Raw genomic sequence first — 19,209 nt, forward strand, 5'->3', positions numbered from 1 at the left:
TTATACCATTGGAACATATCTTGGAGCAACTAGAGCTCTTCTATTTTAGATCACATAACATAAAAAAATTACCACCACAACCCTACTGAAGGCAGCCTATATCACTACAGATAAAGTATTACCTTATAAATAAATGAAGACAAAGAATATCCCAAGAAATTATCAGGTCATGTGTGTGTATGTATGTACGTACGTATGTACGTACACACACTAAAGAGATTCTTTAAAAGGACCTTTAGAGGAGATGAATAGAATTTACAATTACAAAACCATATGAGAAACATTCTATACATTTTTTTCAAGCCGTTGTCACAAACAGTACACCAATTTAAAATAAGTCTCAACATGATGCATACTTTATGCAAACGTGTAGCAAAATAGGGCTTGATCTTGCAATTCCTATGCAGACCAAACTCCTATTGAGTTCAAGAGTCAGGTAACCATATAATTAATACAGAAAAAAAATGTTGTGAAGCATACCCCGCCAAACGGGGAAATGAAATGTTAAGCCACCTAATGATACATGCCCTCTACTCTTCTACCCAAAACCACACACTGTTCCCATAACTACCATACAGCACAGACTATGCACTGAAAACTTAGTTCTCTCTCCCCACCCCACCCCTGCTTCACCCTTCACCCTACATATTCTTTTACCAGAGTCCCCCATCTCCACACAACACTAGTAGTTGTGGATGTTTGAGAGAGTGCAGTTTGATAAAGGGGTATGTGCAGAAGGGTGGCTTAAAGGGGGTGATGGAAGTCGGGTATATCTAACTCTGCCTCCTTAAGGTTGTAGTACATGGTCTATGTTAAACGGTAGTTATGGTAATTGTAAGTTTACAGGGGTAGAAGGTATGTACTGTTAGGTGGCCTAACTTCACATTTCCTTACTTTTGTAGATCCATGAAAGGCAAATTGTGTGTGTGCAGGAACTTTAACTGCTTTGCAACAATTTTTTCTATATATTAGGTTTCCTAGGTTTTTTAATGCTTACTTGGAGGGAGGGATGTGACAGATTGAGAATACATCTATGTCAAATTGCAAACAGACGTGTGGGTAGAGACGTTCAAGGCCTTTGAGGAACCCAACTGTTATGTTCTGAGCAAAAACCAGTCTGCCCTGGAGCGGAGGCTGGAAGGCTGAAATAGCAAGTGGACTTTAATAGATGAAAGGGACAGGCCTTGGAGCTTGGGATGAAAAAGGCACTCCAGAATCAACTACAGTGAGGCCCACTCGGGCCAAATGCCTTTTTCGAAGGTCAAACATGTGAACCACTTCCATTTGGCCAGGTAGGTCACTCTGGTGGAGGGCTTTCTGCTGCCCAACAGGACCTATTGGACCCGGCACTTAACCATGCAGCTGCCACACAGTCAGGTGCAGCGCCGCCAGGTTCGGGTGCAGAAAACTGCCGTGATTCTGGGACCGCAGGTCTGACTGGAGCAGTAGCTGTAACGGAGCAGCCACCAAGAGGTCCAGCAGCGTGCCGAACCAGTGCTGGCGAGGCCAAGCCAGGAACTGTATCATAGAAGATTAGGGGTGGAAGAGACCTCAGGAGGTCATCTAGTACAAAACCCTGCTCAAAGCAGGACCAATCCCAACTAAATCATCCCAGCCAGGGCTTTGTCAAGCCGGGCCTTAAAAACTTCTAAGGATGGAGATTCCACCACCTCCCTAGGTAACCCATTCCAGTACTTCACCACCCTCCTAGTGAAATAGTTTTTCCTAATATCCAACCTAGGCCTCCCCCACTGCAACTTGAGACCATTGCCCCTTGTTCTGTCATCTGCCACCACTGAGAACAGCCTAGCTCCATTCTCTTAGCAACTACCTGAAGGGGGGTTCCAATCAAATCCCCCTTTACTCTTCTGTTCTGCAGACTAAATAAGCCCAATTCCCTCACCCTCTCCTCATAAGTCATGTGCCCCAGCCTGGCCCCCTAATAATTTTAGTTGCCGTCCACTGGACTCTCTCCAATTTGTCCACATCCTTTCCTGTAGTGGGGGGTCCAAAATGGGACACAATACTCCAGATGTGGTCTCACCAGTGCCGAATAGAGGGGAATCATCACTTCCCTCGATCTGCTGGCAATGCTCCTACTAATGCAGCCCAATATGCCGTTAGCCTTCTTGGCAACAAGGGCACACTGTGACTCATATCCAGGCTTCTCGTCCACTGTAATCCCCAGGTCCTTTTCTGCAGAACTGCTGCTTAGCCAGTCGGTCTCCAGCCTGTAGCGGAGCATGGGATTCTTCCATCCTAAGTGCAGGACTCTACACTTGTCCTTGTTGAACCTCATCAGATGTCTTTTGGCCCAATCCTCCAATTTGTCTAGGTCACTCTGGACCCTATCCCTACCCTCCAGCATATCTTCCTCTCCCCACAGCTTAGTGTCATCCATGAACTTTCTGAGAGTACAATCCATCGCATCATCCAGATCATTAACAAAGATGTTGAACTTAAAACTGGCCCCCAGACAAACCCCTGGGGCACTCTGCTTGATACTAGCTGCCAACTAAACATCAAGCCGTTGATCACTACCCATTGAGCGTGATGATCTAGCCAGCTTTCTATCCACCTTATAGTCCATTCATCTAATCCATACTTTTTTAGCTTACAGGCAAGAATATTGTGGGAGACTGTATCAAAAGCTTTGCAAAAGTCAAGATATATCACATCCACCGCTTTCCCCATATCCACAGAGCCAGTTACTCATCATAGAAGGCAATCAGGTTGGTCAGGCATGAGTTGCCCTTTGTGAATCCATGTTGACTGTTCCTGATCACCTTCCTCTCCTCCAGGTGCTTCAAAATGGATTCCTTGTGGACCTACTCCATGATTTTTCCAGGGATTGAAGTGAGGCTGATGGGTCTGTATTTCCCTGGATTCTTCTTCTTCCCTTTTTTAAAGATTGGCACTATATTTGCCTTTTTCCAAACGTTCAGGACCTCCCCTGATCGCCACGAGTTTTCAAAGATAATGGCCAATGGCTCTGCAATCACATCAGCCAACTCAATCAGGACCCTCAGATGCATTAGATCCAGCCCCATGGACTTGTGCACATCTAGCTTTTCTAAATAGTCCTTAACCTGTTCTTTCACCACTGAGGGCTGCTCACCTCCTCCCCATACTGTTCTGCCCAGTGCAGCGATCTGGGAGCTGACCTTGTCTGTGAAGACCGAGGCAAAAACAGCATTGAGTACTTCAGCTTTTTCCACATCATCTGTCACTAGGTTGCTTCCCCCATTCAGTAAGGGGCTCACACTTTCCCTGACCACCTTCTTGTTGCTAACATACCTGTAGAAAACCTTCTTGTTACCCTTCACATCCCTTGCTAGCTGTAACTCCAATTGTGCTTTGGCCTTCCTGATTATACCCCTGCATGCTCAAGCAGTATTTTTATACTCCTCCCTAGTCATCTGTCCAAGTTTCCACTTCTTGTAAGCTTCCTTTTTGTGTTTAAGCTCACCTAAGATTTCTCTGTTAAGCCAAGCTGGTCGCCTGCCATATCTGCTATTCTTTCTCCACATCGGGATGGCTTGGTTCCTGCACCCTCAATAAGGCTTCTTTAAAATAACAGTCAGCTCTCCTTGACTCCTTTCCTCCTCATATTAGCCTCCCAGGGGATCCTGCCCATCAGTTCCCTGAGGAGTCAAAGTCTGCTTTTCTGAAGTCCAGGGTCCGTATTCTGCTGCTCTCCTTTCTTCCTTTTGTCAAGATCCTGAACTCGACCATCTCTTGGTCACTGCTGCCCAGGTTGCCACCCACTTCTACTTCCCCTACCAATTCTTCCCTGTTTGTGAACAGCAGGTCAAGAGGAGCATGATCCATAATTGGTTCCTCTAGCACTTGCACCAGGAAGTTGTTCCCAATACTCTCCAAAAACTTCCTGGATTGTCTGTGCACTGCTGTATTGCGCTCCCAGCATATGTCAGGGTGATCGAAGTCCCTCATGAGAACCAGGGCCTGTGATCTGGAAACTGTTAGTTGTCCGAAGAAAGCCTTGTATACCTCATCCCCCTGGTCTGGTGGTCTATAGCAGACGCCCACCACAACATCACCCGTGTTACTCTCACCTCTAAACTTAACCCAAAGACTCTCAACAAGCTTTTCTCAAGTTTCATACTGGAGCTCTGAGCAATCGAACTGCTCCCTTACATACAGTGCAGGGTATAGCCAGAGGATATTATGCTGAGCACCCAATGGTCTGAGGTCAGTCGCAAACAGGCCGACCGGAAGAGACGCAGGTGGTTGAGGAAAGAGTAGGAAGGTGGATCCTGGGATGTGACTGGGGCATCGTCCTCGAGCTCACCCTCAAAATGCCTCTTTCTGGCTTTCCTGGTTTCTTGAAGGGCCGGACTGAGTAGAGGAATGGAAAGATGAGGGGTGTCATTGTTTAAACCCTTTGTCTCTATCCTTTTTTCTACATGTGCTCAGCCAGGAAGTTCTGCAGGACCTAGGTAGAGGAGGCGGAGGACAGAAGGACTTCCTGGCCTGCTAAGGAGTATGAAGGTCCAGAGAGTAGAAGATGGTACGGGAGTCTTTCAGACCATGCAGCCATATGTCCATGAGCTCTGAGAAGAACCTAGTTCCCTCAAACGGGAGGTCCTGCAGAGTGGACTGAATCTTCTGGGATAACCCGGAGGTCTGCAACCAAGACCTGCGCCTCATTACCACCGCAGAGTCAACAACCCTGGCCGCTGAATTCATCACGTCCCACGCCATCTGGAAGGCACCTTTCGCCAGCGCTGTACCTTCCCTCCACTAAAGCGGCAAACTCCTGAGCTCGATCCTGTGTGAGGACCGCCTTGAATTTACCAAGGGAGTCCCACAGGTTAAAATTGCACCTGCCCAACAGGGTCTGGTGATTAGAATCCAAAATAGCAGGCTGGTCATTGAATAAATATTTCTGACAAATAAGTCCAGTCTCTCTGTGTCTTCTTTAGCGTGCCACTTACCTGGCCCTCTCATTAACAGTAGACACAACCAATGACCCAGCTGGAGGGTGAGTATAAAGGTATTCAAATCCCTTTGCAGGGATGTAATACTTCTTTTCCGCCTTCTTAGAAGTGGGTGGAATAGAAGAGGGGGTCTGCCACAGCAACTTTGCGATCTTAAGGATCCCTGGGTGGATGGGCAGTGCGATCTGGGCCAGGGTGGTGGAGGATAAGAGGTTGAAAATGTCATCTGATTGCTCCGCCAATTCCTCAATTTCCAGATTTAAATTGGTAGCCAGCCTTTTAAGGAGGGCCTGGTGCTCCTTGAAGTCGTCAGGGGACTGGCAGGGGCCTGTCACCACTTTGTCTGGCGGTGAAGACAATTGCACCGCAAGAGGAGAGGCAAGTTCCCCTTCCCTTTCTGGGGATGGCTCCATAGGAATTGAAGCCTGCTGTGATTCCCCCACGTCGGATTCCGCATTGTGCTCTGACCCCGGTGCCGTGGGTGGTTTGTCCGAAGTGGCCAGGGAGGAGTGGTGGGAGTACAGGACCGGCATCAGTATGCCCCAAGGATTCCAATAAGGCCATTGAGCAGGCCACTGTCCTTGCTGCCATGCCACCTCCATGGATGCCGCACCGGTCTTGTGAATCAGCGGTGATTCACCCTTTCTTGGCAAGGGGTTGAACTCCTGCTCCAAACCAGACCATTCCCCCTCCGGTGACCAGGGCAGAGCTGTGGAAGCCTGTGTCTACACACCGGTCTCTGCCAAGGGTCAGTTGGCAGAAGGCAAGGATCGATGCCCTGCTCAACGACCAGTGCCACGATGAGGGGCAGTCCTGCACTGGTGGGAGATAGTCTAGGCGATAGTGACCTGCTCCATGGTGATCTCTGGCAGGAGGTTCACCGGTACCGCAAGTACGGGGACTGGTGCCTCAACTCCGGTGTTCCGTGCCTTATAGGAGAGCATGGTACCAGGTTCTTCTGGCCAGAGACTGGTGTTGCAGAGCCAGGGTCCTGGGTATTGGAGATAGGGACCTACCCCTATGGTTCAGGGATTGAGGGTGTTCCACTGCCCTTTGGGGAGGTCCCATGACTGACTTGCCCTTAGACAGTAGGGCCTTAGCCGAGTCCAGCACTTGGCGCATCTATGGTGTCGGACGGCCCACTAGATCTTTAGCCACTTGGGCTGCTTCGGGCAACGAAGGCCCTAGGAGGAGGTCCCCTGCTGCTCCCGGGAATCGGAGGCAGATCCCTGGCTGGGTGTGAGGGTCCGACCGGAGCGGTACTCCCTTGGAGCTCTGGGGTGGGCACATGGCCTGACATAGGTCCTTTGCCCAAAGCCCCCTTCCCTTACTTAGTTGGTGCCAGGGAGCCCGTCTTCTGCCGCTTCTTGGGCATTGGCGGGGGTGAACGATGCTGGGCAGGGCCCGGTGCCGGCAGTGCACTCCGCACCGATGCCGAAGTGCTAGGAGTGGAGTCCAAATGATAGGGCTCCGACACCGGACGAAGCTCAGCCTCCATGAGGAGGGCCCTCAAACGGATATTCCGCCCCTCCTGGGTTCTAGGGCAAAAGTTCTTACAAATCCTGCACTTGTCCTTTATTTGGGACTCCCCCAAGCACTTCAAACAGCTGTCATGGGGGACACTAATAGGCATCTGCCTGTTGCATGACGAACATGGTTTGAAGCCCAGGAAATGGGGCATGCCCCACTCCAGGGTGAAGTCCCGGCCAGAACTCTGCTACTAAACTAACAACTAACACTTAAACTAATGGCTAACTAAGTACCTAAGAACTATACACAAAAGAGGTAATAATACCTTTTAAGAACTGCTAACACTCTTGCAATGTAAGATGAGGTGCTCTAACCAACCGTTACAGGTGGTAAGAAGGAACTGAGAGGGCATAGGGCTCGCGGCGCCTAATATACAGGCGCACTGGCATGGCACTCAAGAGGGCGCTACAGCCGACCCTACGGATACCACTAAGGCAAAAATCTCTGACGACTGTGCACATGGGCGTGCACACACTTAGAATGGAATCGACATGAGCAAGCACTCGAAGAACAATGGGTTTAATATCAGTAAGACTGTTGCTTTTCAATGATTTCACATAGAAGCGGGGGGATGGGGCAGCTAGAACCCAGAACTTCCACAGAAGTAGTACGTGACCAAAAGCGGGACAGAGGCTGCTTTAAAAGAGGAGTGCTTCTCTAAGCAAGGCCAGCAAGACCAAGCCACCGCAACATGCAAGAAAGGCCAAGCTTTGAAGGCCGAGCCTAAGGACTCTGACCAAACCTACGACTCACAGAAGGAGTGAGATCATATTTGGGGGACTGCATCCAGTATTTTGTTTTTCCAAAGATCTGTAACTCTCTAGTGTGCTTTGTTAAGAGTAAAGCGTAGGTTGTTGCTAAGCCTTTGTTTCTTGCTTTCCTGCCAGACTGTTCCTGAAGGATTTAACTAGAAACCAGAGCTTCCATAGCCAGGTGGACTTGGGGCAGGGGGGAAGAGAACATGTCTAAGCAACTGGGAGTTTGGCAGGGTTATGGCACTAATTCCAGGGTCTGAAATGGCCAGACTTCAAGATCCACTACCCAAGAAAGGTGTCAGATTCAGTGTCTGCACATGGAAGTGTGCCTGAGAGATCCAGAGCTAGGAACAGTGATCAGTCACTGCCCAGAGCTAGGGGGGCTTAAAAGCACCTGAGATCTGGTGACTGTGTCCACTAACAACAGACTGGAGTCAGTCCAGAGAAGGAGACCAGGCCAGGTCATGACAGGGGATTTAGGCAATGTGAGTAGGGACCTGTGGGGAGTAGAAGTGCAGCTAATGATGTACATGAATCCCTTCTCTTTTGTAGAATAGACTCTTGACAAGAGAAACGTAGCACCTGATAGACATTTAATGTGTGCCGCCTCTCCACTGACTCCATCAACTGGTCTTGTGTGGGCCCAGCTCCAATCAACCAATTAGGATTGCACGCACAGTGCATAAACTTTCAGTTATGGGCATGAATAATGGCTAAAAGTGACTCTAAATTCAACAATGAAGGGGGAAAAAACAGCCTCCTTCTTGCAACAGTTCCTTCTCAGCATTTACCTACCTACCTACCTACCAAGTTTTGTGTAGATAGACAATGTTTAATAAGAGATAATCAGTCAACAATGAACAGCATAACTGACCAGGGAAAATTTCATCCAGAGCCCAATTTCAAAGGCTTTCATTTAAACCTTGTGAAAATAATTATAGTAACTACAAAGAAAACTCAAAGGGCATAAAAACTAGCAAGGTGTAAAATTTCACAGATTACCCACCTACTTTTGGAGAAATCCACCCCAGGAAATTATGCCTCATGTTAAAAGCATTTTAGAATGCAATTCTAATTAAGGAATCATTACCAGGGAGTTTAAGAATAAATTATAACAGGGATAACCACAAGACTCATGAAGGGAAGCACGGCTCTTTCCTAATGCATGAAATAACTGGTTTATTTCACTTCCCATTTTGCACATTGAGGATTTTCCAAGTAACAAATTAAAATTAGCAGTTGGAAAGGACACAGACAGGTATTTAATATTTGTATCTACTTCCAAAATCATACATGCTTTTTATACTGATGCATCCGAATACAAAATGCCATTAACATACTGATTAGTGATATCAAACATATACAGTATTCTTAAAGAATCATATGAATTATATATAAAAATACAAGTAGCAAATGTCAAAAAATGTCAAGTTACAGTAGGATGATTATTTCTGAATATTTGCCATTACTGTAATATAAACAGAAACAGCAACAATAGTTTAGATGTAAGTGTGAACTTTTTAAGTTATTCTTTGTGTTTCTTGTTAAAAGTTTAAACAAAAACTTGGTTTTTGTTCCTGTTTGACAAACAGATTTGATTTCCCCCTCCCTCCCTCAAGAGTATGAATTAGTATTCTTTTATTATCTCTTTGCTTTCAGCAGAATTATTCATTTGTTACACAACTCTAGGAACAGATTTAGCTAATTGCTGCTGCTGAACCAGTATTAAGGCACTATTACAGAAAATACTTAAGTAACTAAAACGATGTCAGTGGTTCCATTGACTGTGATGCTTTATGTTACACATATGCTTATCAAACATGTGCTTACAATGTACCTGTACTGAACCATAGCTTTAGAGCACTGGTTCTCAAACTGGGGGCATGAAGAAATTCCAAGGGGGGCGCAAGGCTGCCCAGCACTTGAGCTCCCAGCAGGGGAGGCTAGCCTCCGGCTCCTCCCCTCCTGTCCACCCTCCCCCGCAGCCACGCCGCTGCGCAGGCAGTACGGCTTGCACCCGCCCACCTCCCAGGCTTTCCAATAAGCCAGTCCTGCCGCTCTGAGCGGCCTGGTAAGGGTGCGGGGAGCAGGGGGAGGATAAGGGGCAGGAGGGGGGCAGTCAGGGGACAGGGAGCGGTTAAATGGGGAGGAGTTCCGGGGGTGGTGGTTAGGAGACAGGGAGCGGGGGGGTTGGATAGGGAGTGGGGTCCAGGGGGGGCGCGGTGGGTCCTGGGAGGGGGCGGTCAGGGAACAAGGAGCGGGGGGGATTGAATAGGGAGTGGGGTCCTTTGGGGGGGCGGTTAGGGGACAAGGATCGGGGGTGGTTGGATGATAAAGGAGGGGGGGGGCGTGCAGGGCTGGCTTTAGGAAGTGCGGGGCCCAATTCGAACATTTTCGGCGGGGCCCCGGCAGGGATGACAAACAAACAAACAAAAAAACCCTGTAAAAAAAGCCCTTTCATTTCTTCCATGTATTATTTACTTTCCATAACTATCTAAATAATAAAATTATATATTATGTACATTGTGTCATATATGCTGTTGATCAGTTATTAATGAGCTCCATTTCACATGTGTGGGTCCCCGCCACTCCCTGGGTGTGTGTGTGCACATGTGTGGGTCCCAGCTGTTCCCTGTCCCCCTCATTGAAGCAGGTGTGCAGGGTTACTGCCCTGGGAACTGCAGGGCACCAATGGACATGGAGCTGGCTGGAGGTAGGTTCTGGCTGCAGGCAGAGCAAGGGGTGCGGGGCTGGCTGGAGACAGGGGTGTGTGGAGCGGGCTGGCTTCAGGCAGGGCTGCAGGGGGATGTGGCAGGGGTTAGCAGGGCTGGAGACAGAGGAGTGCGGGACTGGCTGGCTTCAGGCAGGGGGGTGCGGCAGGGGTTGGCTGCAGACAGGGCAGGGGGTGCGGGGTTGGCTGCAGACAGGGTGGGGGGGCGGGGCTGGTGCGGGCGGGGGGCGGGGCTGGTGCAGGCAGGACAGGGGGTACAGGGCTGGCTGCAGGCAGGGCAGGGGGGCGGGGCTGGTGCGGGGAGGACAAAGGGTGCATAACTGGTGCGGGCAGGGAGTGTGGCAGGCGGTGGCTGCAGGCAGGGGATGCAGCAGAGGCAGCTGGAGCCCCAGCCCTTTAAATAGCCCCCGAACCCCCTGCTATCCCAGGGCTCTGGGGGCTATTTAAAGGGCCCGGGGCTCCCCTGCTTCTACTGCCCCAGCCCTTTAAATAGCCGCGGGAGCCCTGGGGAAGCTATTTTTAAATAGCCCCCAGAGCCCCACAACCCTACCCCAGGCTCCAGCAGTGGGGCTCTGGTGGCAATTTAAAGGGCATGGGCCCTTTAAATTGCCCCCTGGGGAAGCCGGGCCACCTGGAATGGCACACCGGCTGATGCTGGTACGCCATACCGGGGCTTGGGCGCGGGGCCCTTTTAGGCGCGGGGCCCGATTCAGGGGAATTGGTTGAATTGGCCTAAAGCCGGCCCTGGGGGCGTGAGGGTTTCTCAAAAAATGAAAAAGGGGCCGTGATGTCGAAAAGTTTGGAAACCACGGCTTTAGAGCATGCAAACTAAAATATTCAGTCCAGGTCCTACATTAACAAGTTGCTATTCTCTAGTTTCTTATTGCTGGAGAGCTGGGTTTCAAAAGTAGATAATTAGCAAATAATGACTTTCCCTTTTTAAGTTATAGCAAATTTTGGAGTCAAAACTAAAGAATCTCTTCTAATAAATTAAATATTCTGAACTGTTGACAGCCACAGAGTAGAATTTTACCCCAGAAAGGTAACAATTAAATACATGTATTTCAACTGGAAATTTTATATACAGAGTTTGCTACTGAAATAATGTGAAATACTTAATTGGGTGTCATACCAGACTAATGTGACAAATCTAATTAAATGCAATTAATATTATACTCTGCTTTAATTCCCTTTTCCTCGGCTTAAACGTTTTAGTACTGTGCAACTACTTTACTATTGATTAGGAGAATTTGGGTCCAAGTACTATTTCACTCATGTCCATTTTGAGCAACAATATAATATGGTCTTTTGCTATTAAAATAATTACATCAGTGAAAACAATTTCCAGCATAAGTTTAACTGCTCGACTGACATGATCAGAAAGTAAAGGCAATCTACAGAACAGGAACAGCATGGATAGAGACAAGGCAGGTGTTAAGGGTATGAGACTGCCTAGAACAGCATACCTGAAGCAGCAGCAGATGTAAGTAATTTCCCTAACATGAATAAATGTATTTGTATAACTTGGCCACCAAGACTCCGCTAACCAAGAGATTTATATGACAGAACTTTGTCTCAAACTCTCAAAATGTAAAACATATGTTCTGTATAGTTCTATGCTGGTAAGAGTCATTAGGTGTCTTGCATCATGAGTTACGAGTCTAACAGCATTCCAAGTCATGCAAGTCACTGAAGTATCAAAAAGGAGACAATTAGGAACCATAGCGATAGAAGCCTGCATCGTAAATAAGGCAATTACAGCCATAAAACTTCTATCCTTCTAACATTAAAATCGTTAGTACAATCAGCAAAGAATAAACTCAAAACAATTTCTTCGGGGCTACAATTTCTTCTTACTAATTCAAAGCTAGCAAAACGGAGTATAAAGCAAAATAAGCAAAATGGAATACAATTTAGAGTATAGTGCAATTTACTTGAGACAATTTCTTCCCATTAGGCTTATGCTTACACCTAACGGGTTTGCTACTGTCATTTGTGAGAAGTCCAAGGCTTGAACCTCAGCCCATCTCAATTGGCAGAAGCATATACTGAGTGTTCCTTTTCTATGCACTGTGAAATAGGTAACTAGAACAAGGTAGGGCCTAGACTATGAGCAAAAAATCTGGGATTCAGGAAAAGGAGGAGTTTTTAAAGCTTATCACTGAAGAGCTTGTCTCTATGGACAGTATATGCCCTTCACCACAGAACACAAATGACTTCCAGATACGCTGCTTGATTTAAGTTAAGACTTCTCAAACATTTTCATAATGTATATTACATCTTAATAAAGATAGAATTTAATTGCATGGACCACTTTCTACTCCATCCACAATCTGACATCTATTACAAGTAGATCCAACACTTTGAAACTGATTATTAGTGATGCAGAAGAAAACTCAACACTCAAACTCTACAATCTATCCTGAAGGATGATCCCTCACTCTCACAGATCTTGGGAGACAGGTCATTCCTCGCTTACAGATAGCCCCCACAACCTGAAGCAAATACTCACCAGCAACCACACAACAAAAACACTAACCCAGGAACCTATCCTGGCAACAAAGCCCATTGCCAGCTCTGTCCACATATCTATTCAGTGGACACTATCATAGGACCTAATCACATCAGCCACACTATCAGAGGCTCATTCACCTGCACATCTACTAATGTGATATATGCCAGCATGTGCCAGCAATGCCCCTCTGCCATGTACACTGGCCAAACCGGACAGTCTCTGTGCAAAAGAATAAATGGACATGAATCAGACGTCAAGAATTATAACATTCAAAAACCAGTCGGAGAACACTTCAACCTCCCTGGTCACTCAATTACAGATCTAAAAGTCGCAATTATTCAACAAAAAAACTTCAAAAACAGACTCCAATGAGAGACTGCAGAACTAGAATTAATTTGCAAACTGGACACCATTAAATTAGGCTTGAATAAAGACAGGGAGTGGATGAGTCATTACACAAACTAAAAACTAGTTCCCCCTATTAATTTCCCCCCTACTGTTACTCACACCTTCTTGTCAACTGTTTGAAATGGGCCATCCTGATTATCACTACAAAAGTTTTTTTTTCTCCTGCTGATAATAGCCCACCTTAATTGATTAGTCTCATTCGAGTTGGTAGGGCAACACCCATTTTTTTCATGTTCTCTGTGTGTGTGTGTATATGTGTGTGTGTGTGTATATATATATATATATATATATATATATATATATATCTTCCTACTGTATTTTCCACTGCATGCATCTGATGAAGTGGGCTTTAGCCCACAAAAGCTTATGCTCAAATAAATTTGTTAATCTCTAAGGTGCCACAAGTACTCTTCGTTCTTTTATCATTCTTGTTCATCTTCTAAATATTTTTTATATAATACAAGATGGAGTGGTACGAAGGTTCTCTGGGTGAGAGTTTGGGATGACCAGTTCGGATGATCACACATTTTTCACAGCGGTAAAATTATGTAGGCAATCCCATGCAAATGCTGATAAAACCTTTCTACCACATCATTCTGTATGGACAAAGAAAATCCATTTTACAGGATACGGTATCTTAAACAGAGTTTTAGAGTTTTCTTTTAGTGTAAACATTCATTGTATTCCTAACCCTATAAAGTTTTCACTACAAAGGGCCAGATCCTCAACCGTAAAAAGCCTCTTGGGAAGGTGTAATTATGTTTTGTTCTTAAATGGTAGATGTTTGAAGCTGCTCAGAGGTATGAAATATTAGGATAAGTTCCAAGGAGATGGATCAATGGGCAAAGGGAAGGCAAAGCAATCAAAGACTCATGACAAATTACTTTAACACATGGTCAGGGCCGGCTCCAGGCACCAGCCTGGCAAGCAGGTGCTTGGGGCAGCCGCTCCAGAGAGGGGCGGCACGTCCAGGTATTCGGCGGCAATTCGGCGGACGGTCCCTCACTCCCACTCGAGCGAAGGACCTCCTGCCGAATTGCCGCCGCAGATCGCGATCGTGGCTTTTTTTTTTTGGCTGCTTGGGGCGGCCAAAACCCTAGAGCCGGCCCTGCACATGGCTCTGCAGCTTCTGAAGTAATTGCTCATTTACTTGTGTCTTCAGTGCTGTTCATTCTGAAGAATCTACAAACAAGCGTGCTTTTTTGTTGTGTAAACTGGACTCAGGTTACAAACCCACTTTAAATAAGATATATAACAGATGTCAGATGATAAACTTTCATTCACTACATTTCTGGGCCATATTCAAATTAGTAAACTGAAGTTAAACAGTTTTGTTTCCCATGACCATGGTCCTTCCAATTCTTCTACATCTTCCCTTTTTACAAATTTTCAAAAATGTGTTTTAAATTTTATCATTACATGTTGAGCTCCTGGATCTTAAAGTGGCTTTTAAATAATACTTTGCAAATCCTTAATCTAGATTCTCTAAGTAAAAATTGGCTTGTTTTTCCATAATAATAAAGCAGTGAGAATCAGAACAGTCTATCTTCTCCATCTTACAAACTAATGACAGATCATAATTTATATGTATATTCTAGATTTCAATGCTCTTTTATTGCTGTTTCTGTCTACTGAGTAAATGCATTTTTTTAAACTTGGGTAAGTAAAGTATTTACATGCTAAACTAGGGTACTGGCCTACCAGGTAATAAGTGCATTCAGAGTTATCTAACAATTAGGCTGCCATTTTAACTTGCACTTCGAATTCTCTCACTATTGGAGATTTAGATGGGTCCTTTTCATATTTACTTGAATGCACTTTGTTGGAAATCTGACATAAGAGAAAGTTATTAACTAAAAATAATTGTATGTTGTCTGATAGTAGCTATGAATCTGAAGTTATCTGTACCACTGTAACTAGACCTACAGTTACAGTTCAAAATTAACAAGATTGGGAAATTTATCACACAGCCAAATGTTATTTTAAAGCAGCAATGAGAAATTCCTTGAACTTCTCTAAATCACACTTATTAATGACAAAAGCTTTATTTTTCTTCTTAAGAAGACCAGTTATATCCATTACCATCATTCCTCTAGTTAGTGAACCATTCAGCTCCACACTTACAGCAGCTTCTATGGCTTCTGTGACAAAGCTCTCGTCAATTGCAGCAGCCATAGCATAGGAATCACAACACACAAATCCTGAAGTCCATAAGATGTTGCCTGTATTTTCGTGTTCTGACTTCATTAATTTTATACTGTGGGCAAATATTTTCTCTGTGAACTTAGCTTTTTTGGTGTCCTGATTAATCCACTCATGATAGAATTCCTGCAAATCAAAAGAATAATGTTGGCGATTAAAAAATGAAGAGAAACATTGGGATATAGCTTCATCCCTCCTTTTGCGATTAAGTCAAGACTGCCCAGCATTAGAGCATGTACACAGCTTTAGATACAGTTATTTTTACATTCCAATTCAGGGAGCTCTGATTTAGGACACAGTCCTGTAATATGATCCATGTGGACATACCCCTGCACCCATGGACACTGAGTTTCACCAGATTTACCTTTAACATTAATTTACATTAAACATTTGGTGTCTTACCCAAGACAATGAATTGCGACATGTAAATTCCCATGTTGCAATATAAGTAGGGCAAGTGAACTCATTTAAGACAACATACGCAGCTTCTGGATCAGTTGCAAAATTGAATTCTCCACAGACTGTAACATTTCCTCTGGCTAACAAAAACATAAACCAAAAAAGTAACTGTTCAGTATATTTGCTTATTTTCTTCAATCATTTTACTTTTCAGTACCAAAACGTACAATATTTACTGCACCTTGTCCATTTTGCTTACCAAAAAATCGTAATACAAAAAAGAACATGTCCAAAACAAATCATATTTTTAGCATTAAACTATCATCATAAGATAAATTTATTATAAAATTCCAACAAAGATTTAACTTCAAGTTAAGGTCATTGAAAGGTATTAACTATGAGTGCAATTACTAAAAATCAAGGAAATCACACATTATGGCAACATTAACAACTACACCAACCTCCTTTCCCATACCTAATCTAATACACAAATGCATGCAGTCTAGCAATTGTATAAAAAAGGCCAAACAGCTTCTGAATAAGCACACTGGAGTTATTAGTTAAATGTTTGCCTACTGATCATTTTATAAATTACTTACATTCTACATTTCCTCCCATAATGAACACATTTTTAAGCTTCTTAGGAAATGTTGGATCCAATTTCACTGCCAAAGCTAGATTAGTCAAAGGACCAGTGGCAACTAGAGAAATCTACAAAACATAAACAAAACACTACTCCATCTCTTTACATGTTACTCCAATGAAAACAAACCAAGAGACCCCAGATCACATTTTTCTAAGTGGCTTGTTTTAAACATTTGTTTACAGTTCTGTTAAAGCAGTGTTTCCCAAACTTGGGACGCCGCTTGTTTAGGCAGGCCAGGCTGGTTTGTTTACCTGCCGCGTTTGCAGGTCCGACCGAGCACAGCTCCCACTGGCTGCAGTTCACTGCTCCAGGCCAATGGGAGCCGCTGGAAGCGGCATGGGCCGAAGGATGTGGCCAGTGGGAGCCGCGATCAGCCGGACCTGCGGACGCGGCAGGTAAACAAACTGGCCCTGCCCGCCAGGGGCTTTCCCTAACCAAGCAGCGTCCCAAGTTTGGGAAACACTGTGTTAAAGCAACACTCTGTGACTTCATCTATTGGTGGATTACTTCTCCCACTTGACAGAAAGATTAGCTATGTTGGGGTTCTTTTGGAACGCACACTGCAGATGTCTGGGAATCCCAGAGAAATCACATACTTCTTTTTTCATCTGTAGTTGTTCAAGACATTACGGTCTTTTCTTGCTTTTATTGGAATACTGCCATAAAAACTCCAACAGGATCTATCTATAAAGACTCAAAAGCAGCAGCTAGTCCAGAATGAGGCTGTTCATCTGCTAGGTGTAGTGAGTTCGTATGAGCACACAAAGAAAATTAATATTTTAATTTTTCTATAAATTTGAGAAGACTGTTAGAATGAGAGACCTGGAAAATCAAGTCATCAGTTTAGCTATTGAACAGTTACGCTATCGGTGAAGACAGACACTTCACGATGCCATTCCACCAATGTGCCACAACTCTGACCACCTTTAGAGGTAAGATATTCTTCACAGACTCCATGTCCATTCAATCCTTGGTCTCTGCTGGAACTGTTATGTATCTTGACAATCACTATTAAGTCCAGGGGTGCCTTTTGTGATTTGTCTACTTGTCCATAGGGAATTGGACTGAGCGCCTGATCCATTTCATATGGATCAAACACCCATCAAACAGTAATAGCTTTCAACGAGGCTTATAATCTGAATTTGCGATAAAGATGAAACACACTATGTCCTATCTTCAGTCCCTCCAAGTCATGCAATCTGCCATAAGGAAAACTATGATATAGAAACATTGAGGCCCCAAAATGAAGTACCATGGTAGTTTGTGGCTCTTAGCTCTGTAGGGATGTAAAAATTCTAAAGAAGATAAAAAAAACTGATAAATTAAACAAAGGCATAGAGGGTCTTAGTTATTATGAAAGATTGATACCTTGTGCCTACACAGTAGAAGTTGAGAAAGAGAAGGTAGTAGGAAATCTGATTCCAATATATACCTAAAAGAGGATCACAAAGACATGAGCAAGGACGTGTTCGAGATAAGCAGCAAACAAACATATGGAGTCTCCTAAATATTAAATAAAGATTTTATTCCTCTGAGAGAAAAGGGGATGGTAAATCAGTGTCTCAAATTCTTTGCCTCGAGAATTACCTGACTAAAGGGACAATTAATTGGACACCAGTGACTTGGGACTAGATGTTTAATTATGGTTATTCATGTACAGGGTTAAACTGAATGCCAAATTTCAGTCTGAGAAACAATTTCTTCCAGCCCAAGTGTACAATGCCATGGATTACCAGGAGAAGGTAGGCGGGTCACCTTCCACTGAAGACTGAACCTGGATCCTCCATTAGGATTAGACAGGCAAAACAATTCCATATAATTGCAAGGCATTAGCATAAACAGACTTTGGTCCTGCTTGCTGTCCTCTGTTACTACATAAAAAAATGATATAAAGAACATTCTCACCTGACCAGGCTTCTCATTAACAATTCTTAACATTGCAATCACAGCATGTTCTTTCTGTAGATGGTCTAATCCTGGAGCATTCGGAACAGGAACATCACCCAAACCATCTCTTCCATGAAAGAAAGCCCCTTCCACAGGACCACCAAGTAAGGGAGCAGAAGCACCTTGATAAACTGGAATCTAAACAAGATGTAAGTTGCAAAAACAGACTGAATACAGCATGGCTGCACATCACCTAAAGGCATCTTGCCTCTATTTAAATTTATTTATCCCAGTTCTGCCACCAACACTGTTTTATTTACAGTATTAACCCTGTTGTTACATAAATACACAATCTATTGTAAGGAGCAGATAATGTTTGTGTTTGGAGCAAGTCTCAGGAGTGCTTAATTATTATTCATGGTGTCTTCTTGTTACTGATTGAGCCCCCCTCCCTCCTCCGTGGTTACCAGTTCCTTCCCCCGCCCCCCCCCCCCCATGGTTCACCTGAGTGCCTCCAGCCTCGGAGCGCTGGGCAAGCGGCCCCTCCACTCCAGCACTGGGCGGACGATGGCGCAGCCCTCCGTCCCCTGCCCTGGAGCACCAAGCAGGCAGACAGCACCTCCCCTCACCCAACACCGCGTGGGTGGATGGCACACGTCCCCCTCCAGCCCCAGAGCACTGGGCAGGCGGTGCACCCCTCCCAGCCACGAAGCACCAGGCGGGTGGGTGGGCTGTGTGTGGCCCCAACCAGGAGCCACCCGAAGTCCCAGCCACCCTAGACCCAGCCCAAGAAGGCTCCCTGGAAGAGGAGCAGCCTGCCTGGGCTGGGGCCAAGGGCAAGCAGGAGGGGCCTCGGGGTAGAGTGTGGGCAAGGCCACGTGGGGCTGTTTGGGGAGTCACAGTCTTCCCCAGCCTATACTACCCAGCATCCATGACATCAACCATGAATAGGTTTACAAGAAAAGTGAAGCAGGATCTCAGCAAGTCTTCAAACCTGTCCTGAAAGGCATCAAGCAGTCCTTGTAATTTACCTTTGTATTCCTCGAGTTTGTGATCTTCAACTTTGATTTCAGGAAATGTGTTTACCCTACTCTTGAAATAGGGAAAGTGGTTGAAGTCTCTTGACACTATGTCTCTTTTCAGAAACTTTAACTTGTTCTGGAAGCTGAAGATGC

The 19,209-nt window shown here is 45.2% G+C and overlaps 1 protein-coding gene across 4 annotated transcripts in view; it reads right to left on the reverse strand.

Moving 5' to 3' along the window:
- The window catches only part of LOC117870689 (inosine-uridine preferring nucleoside hydrolase-like), a 56,989-nt gene that overhangs the window by 17,335 nt on the left and 20,445 nt on the right, over nucleotides 1–19,209 (reverse strand). For 2 of the 4 annotated variants that reach the window (XR_004644021.1, XM_034757935.1), the window contains exons 4-7: nucleotides 18,053–18,232; nucleotides 16,101–16,212; nucleotides 15,505–15,641; nucleotides 15,025–15,228 (exon numbers count right to left, since the gene is read on the reverse strand). Coding sequence is in view for 3 of the 4 variants with exons in the window: in XM_034757935.1 (XP_034613826.1) it covers nucleotides 15,025–15,228; nucleotides 15,505–15,641; nucleotides 16,101–16,212; nucleotides 18,053–18,232 (633 nt within the window). In the remaining variant the exon portion in view is untranslated. Of the gene's footprint in view, nucleotides 1–13,968; nucleotides 15,229–15,504; nucleotides 15,642–16,100; nucleotides 16,213–18,052; nucleotides 18,233–19,209 lie in introns of those variants that run through there. The other 2 variants (XM_034757934.1, XM_034757933.1) reach the window with 1 other exon arrangement.

The sequence above is a fragment of the Trachemys scripta genome, chromosome 1 (genome assembly GCF_013100865.1).
Source record: "Trachemys scripta elegans isolate TJP31775 chromosome 1, CAS_Tse_1.0, whole genome shotgun sequence".
In the NCBI taxonomy this organism is placed as follows: domain Eukaryota; kingdom Metazoa; phylum Chordata; order Testudines; family Emydidae; genus Trachemys; species Trachemys scripta.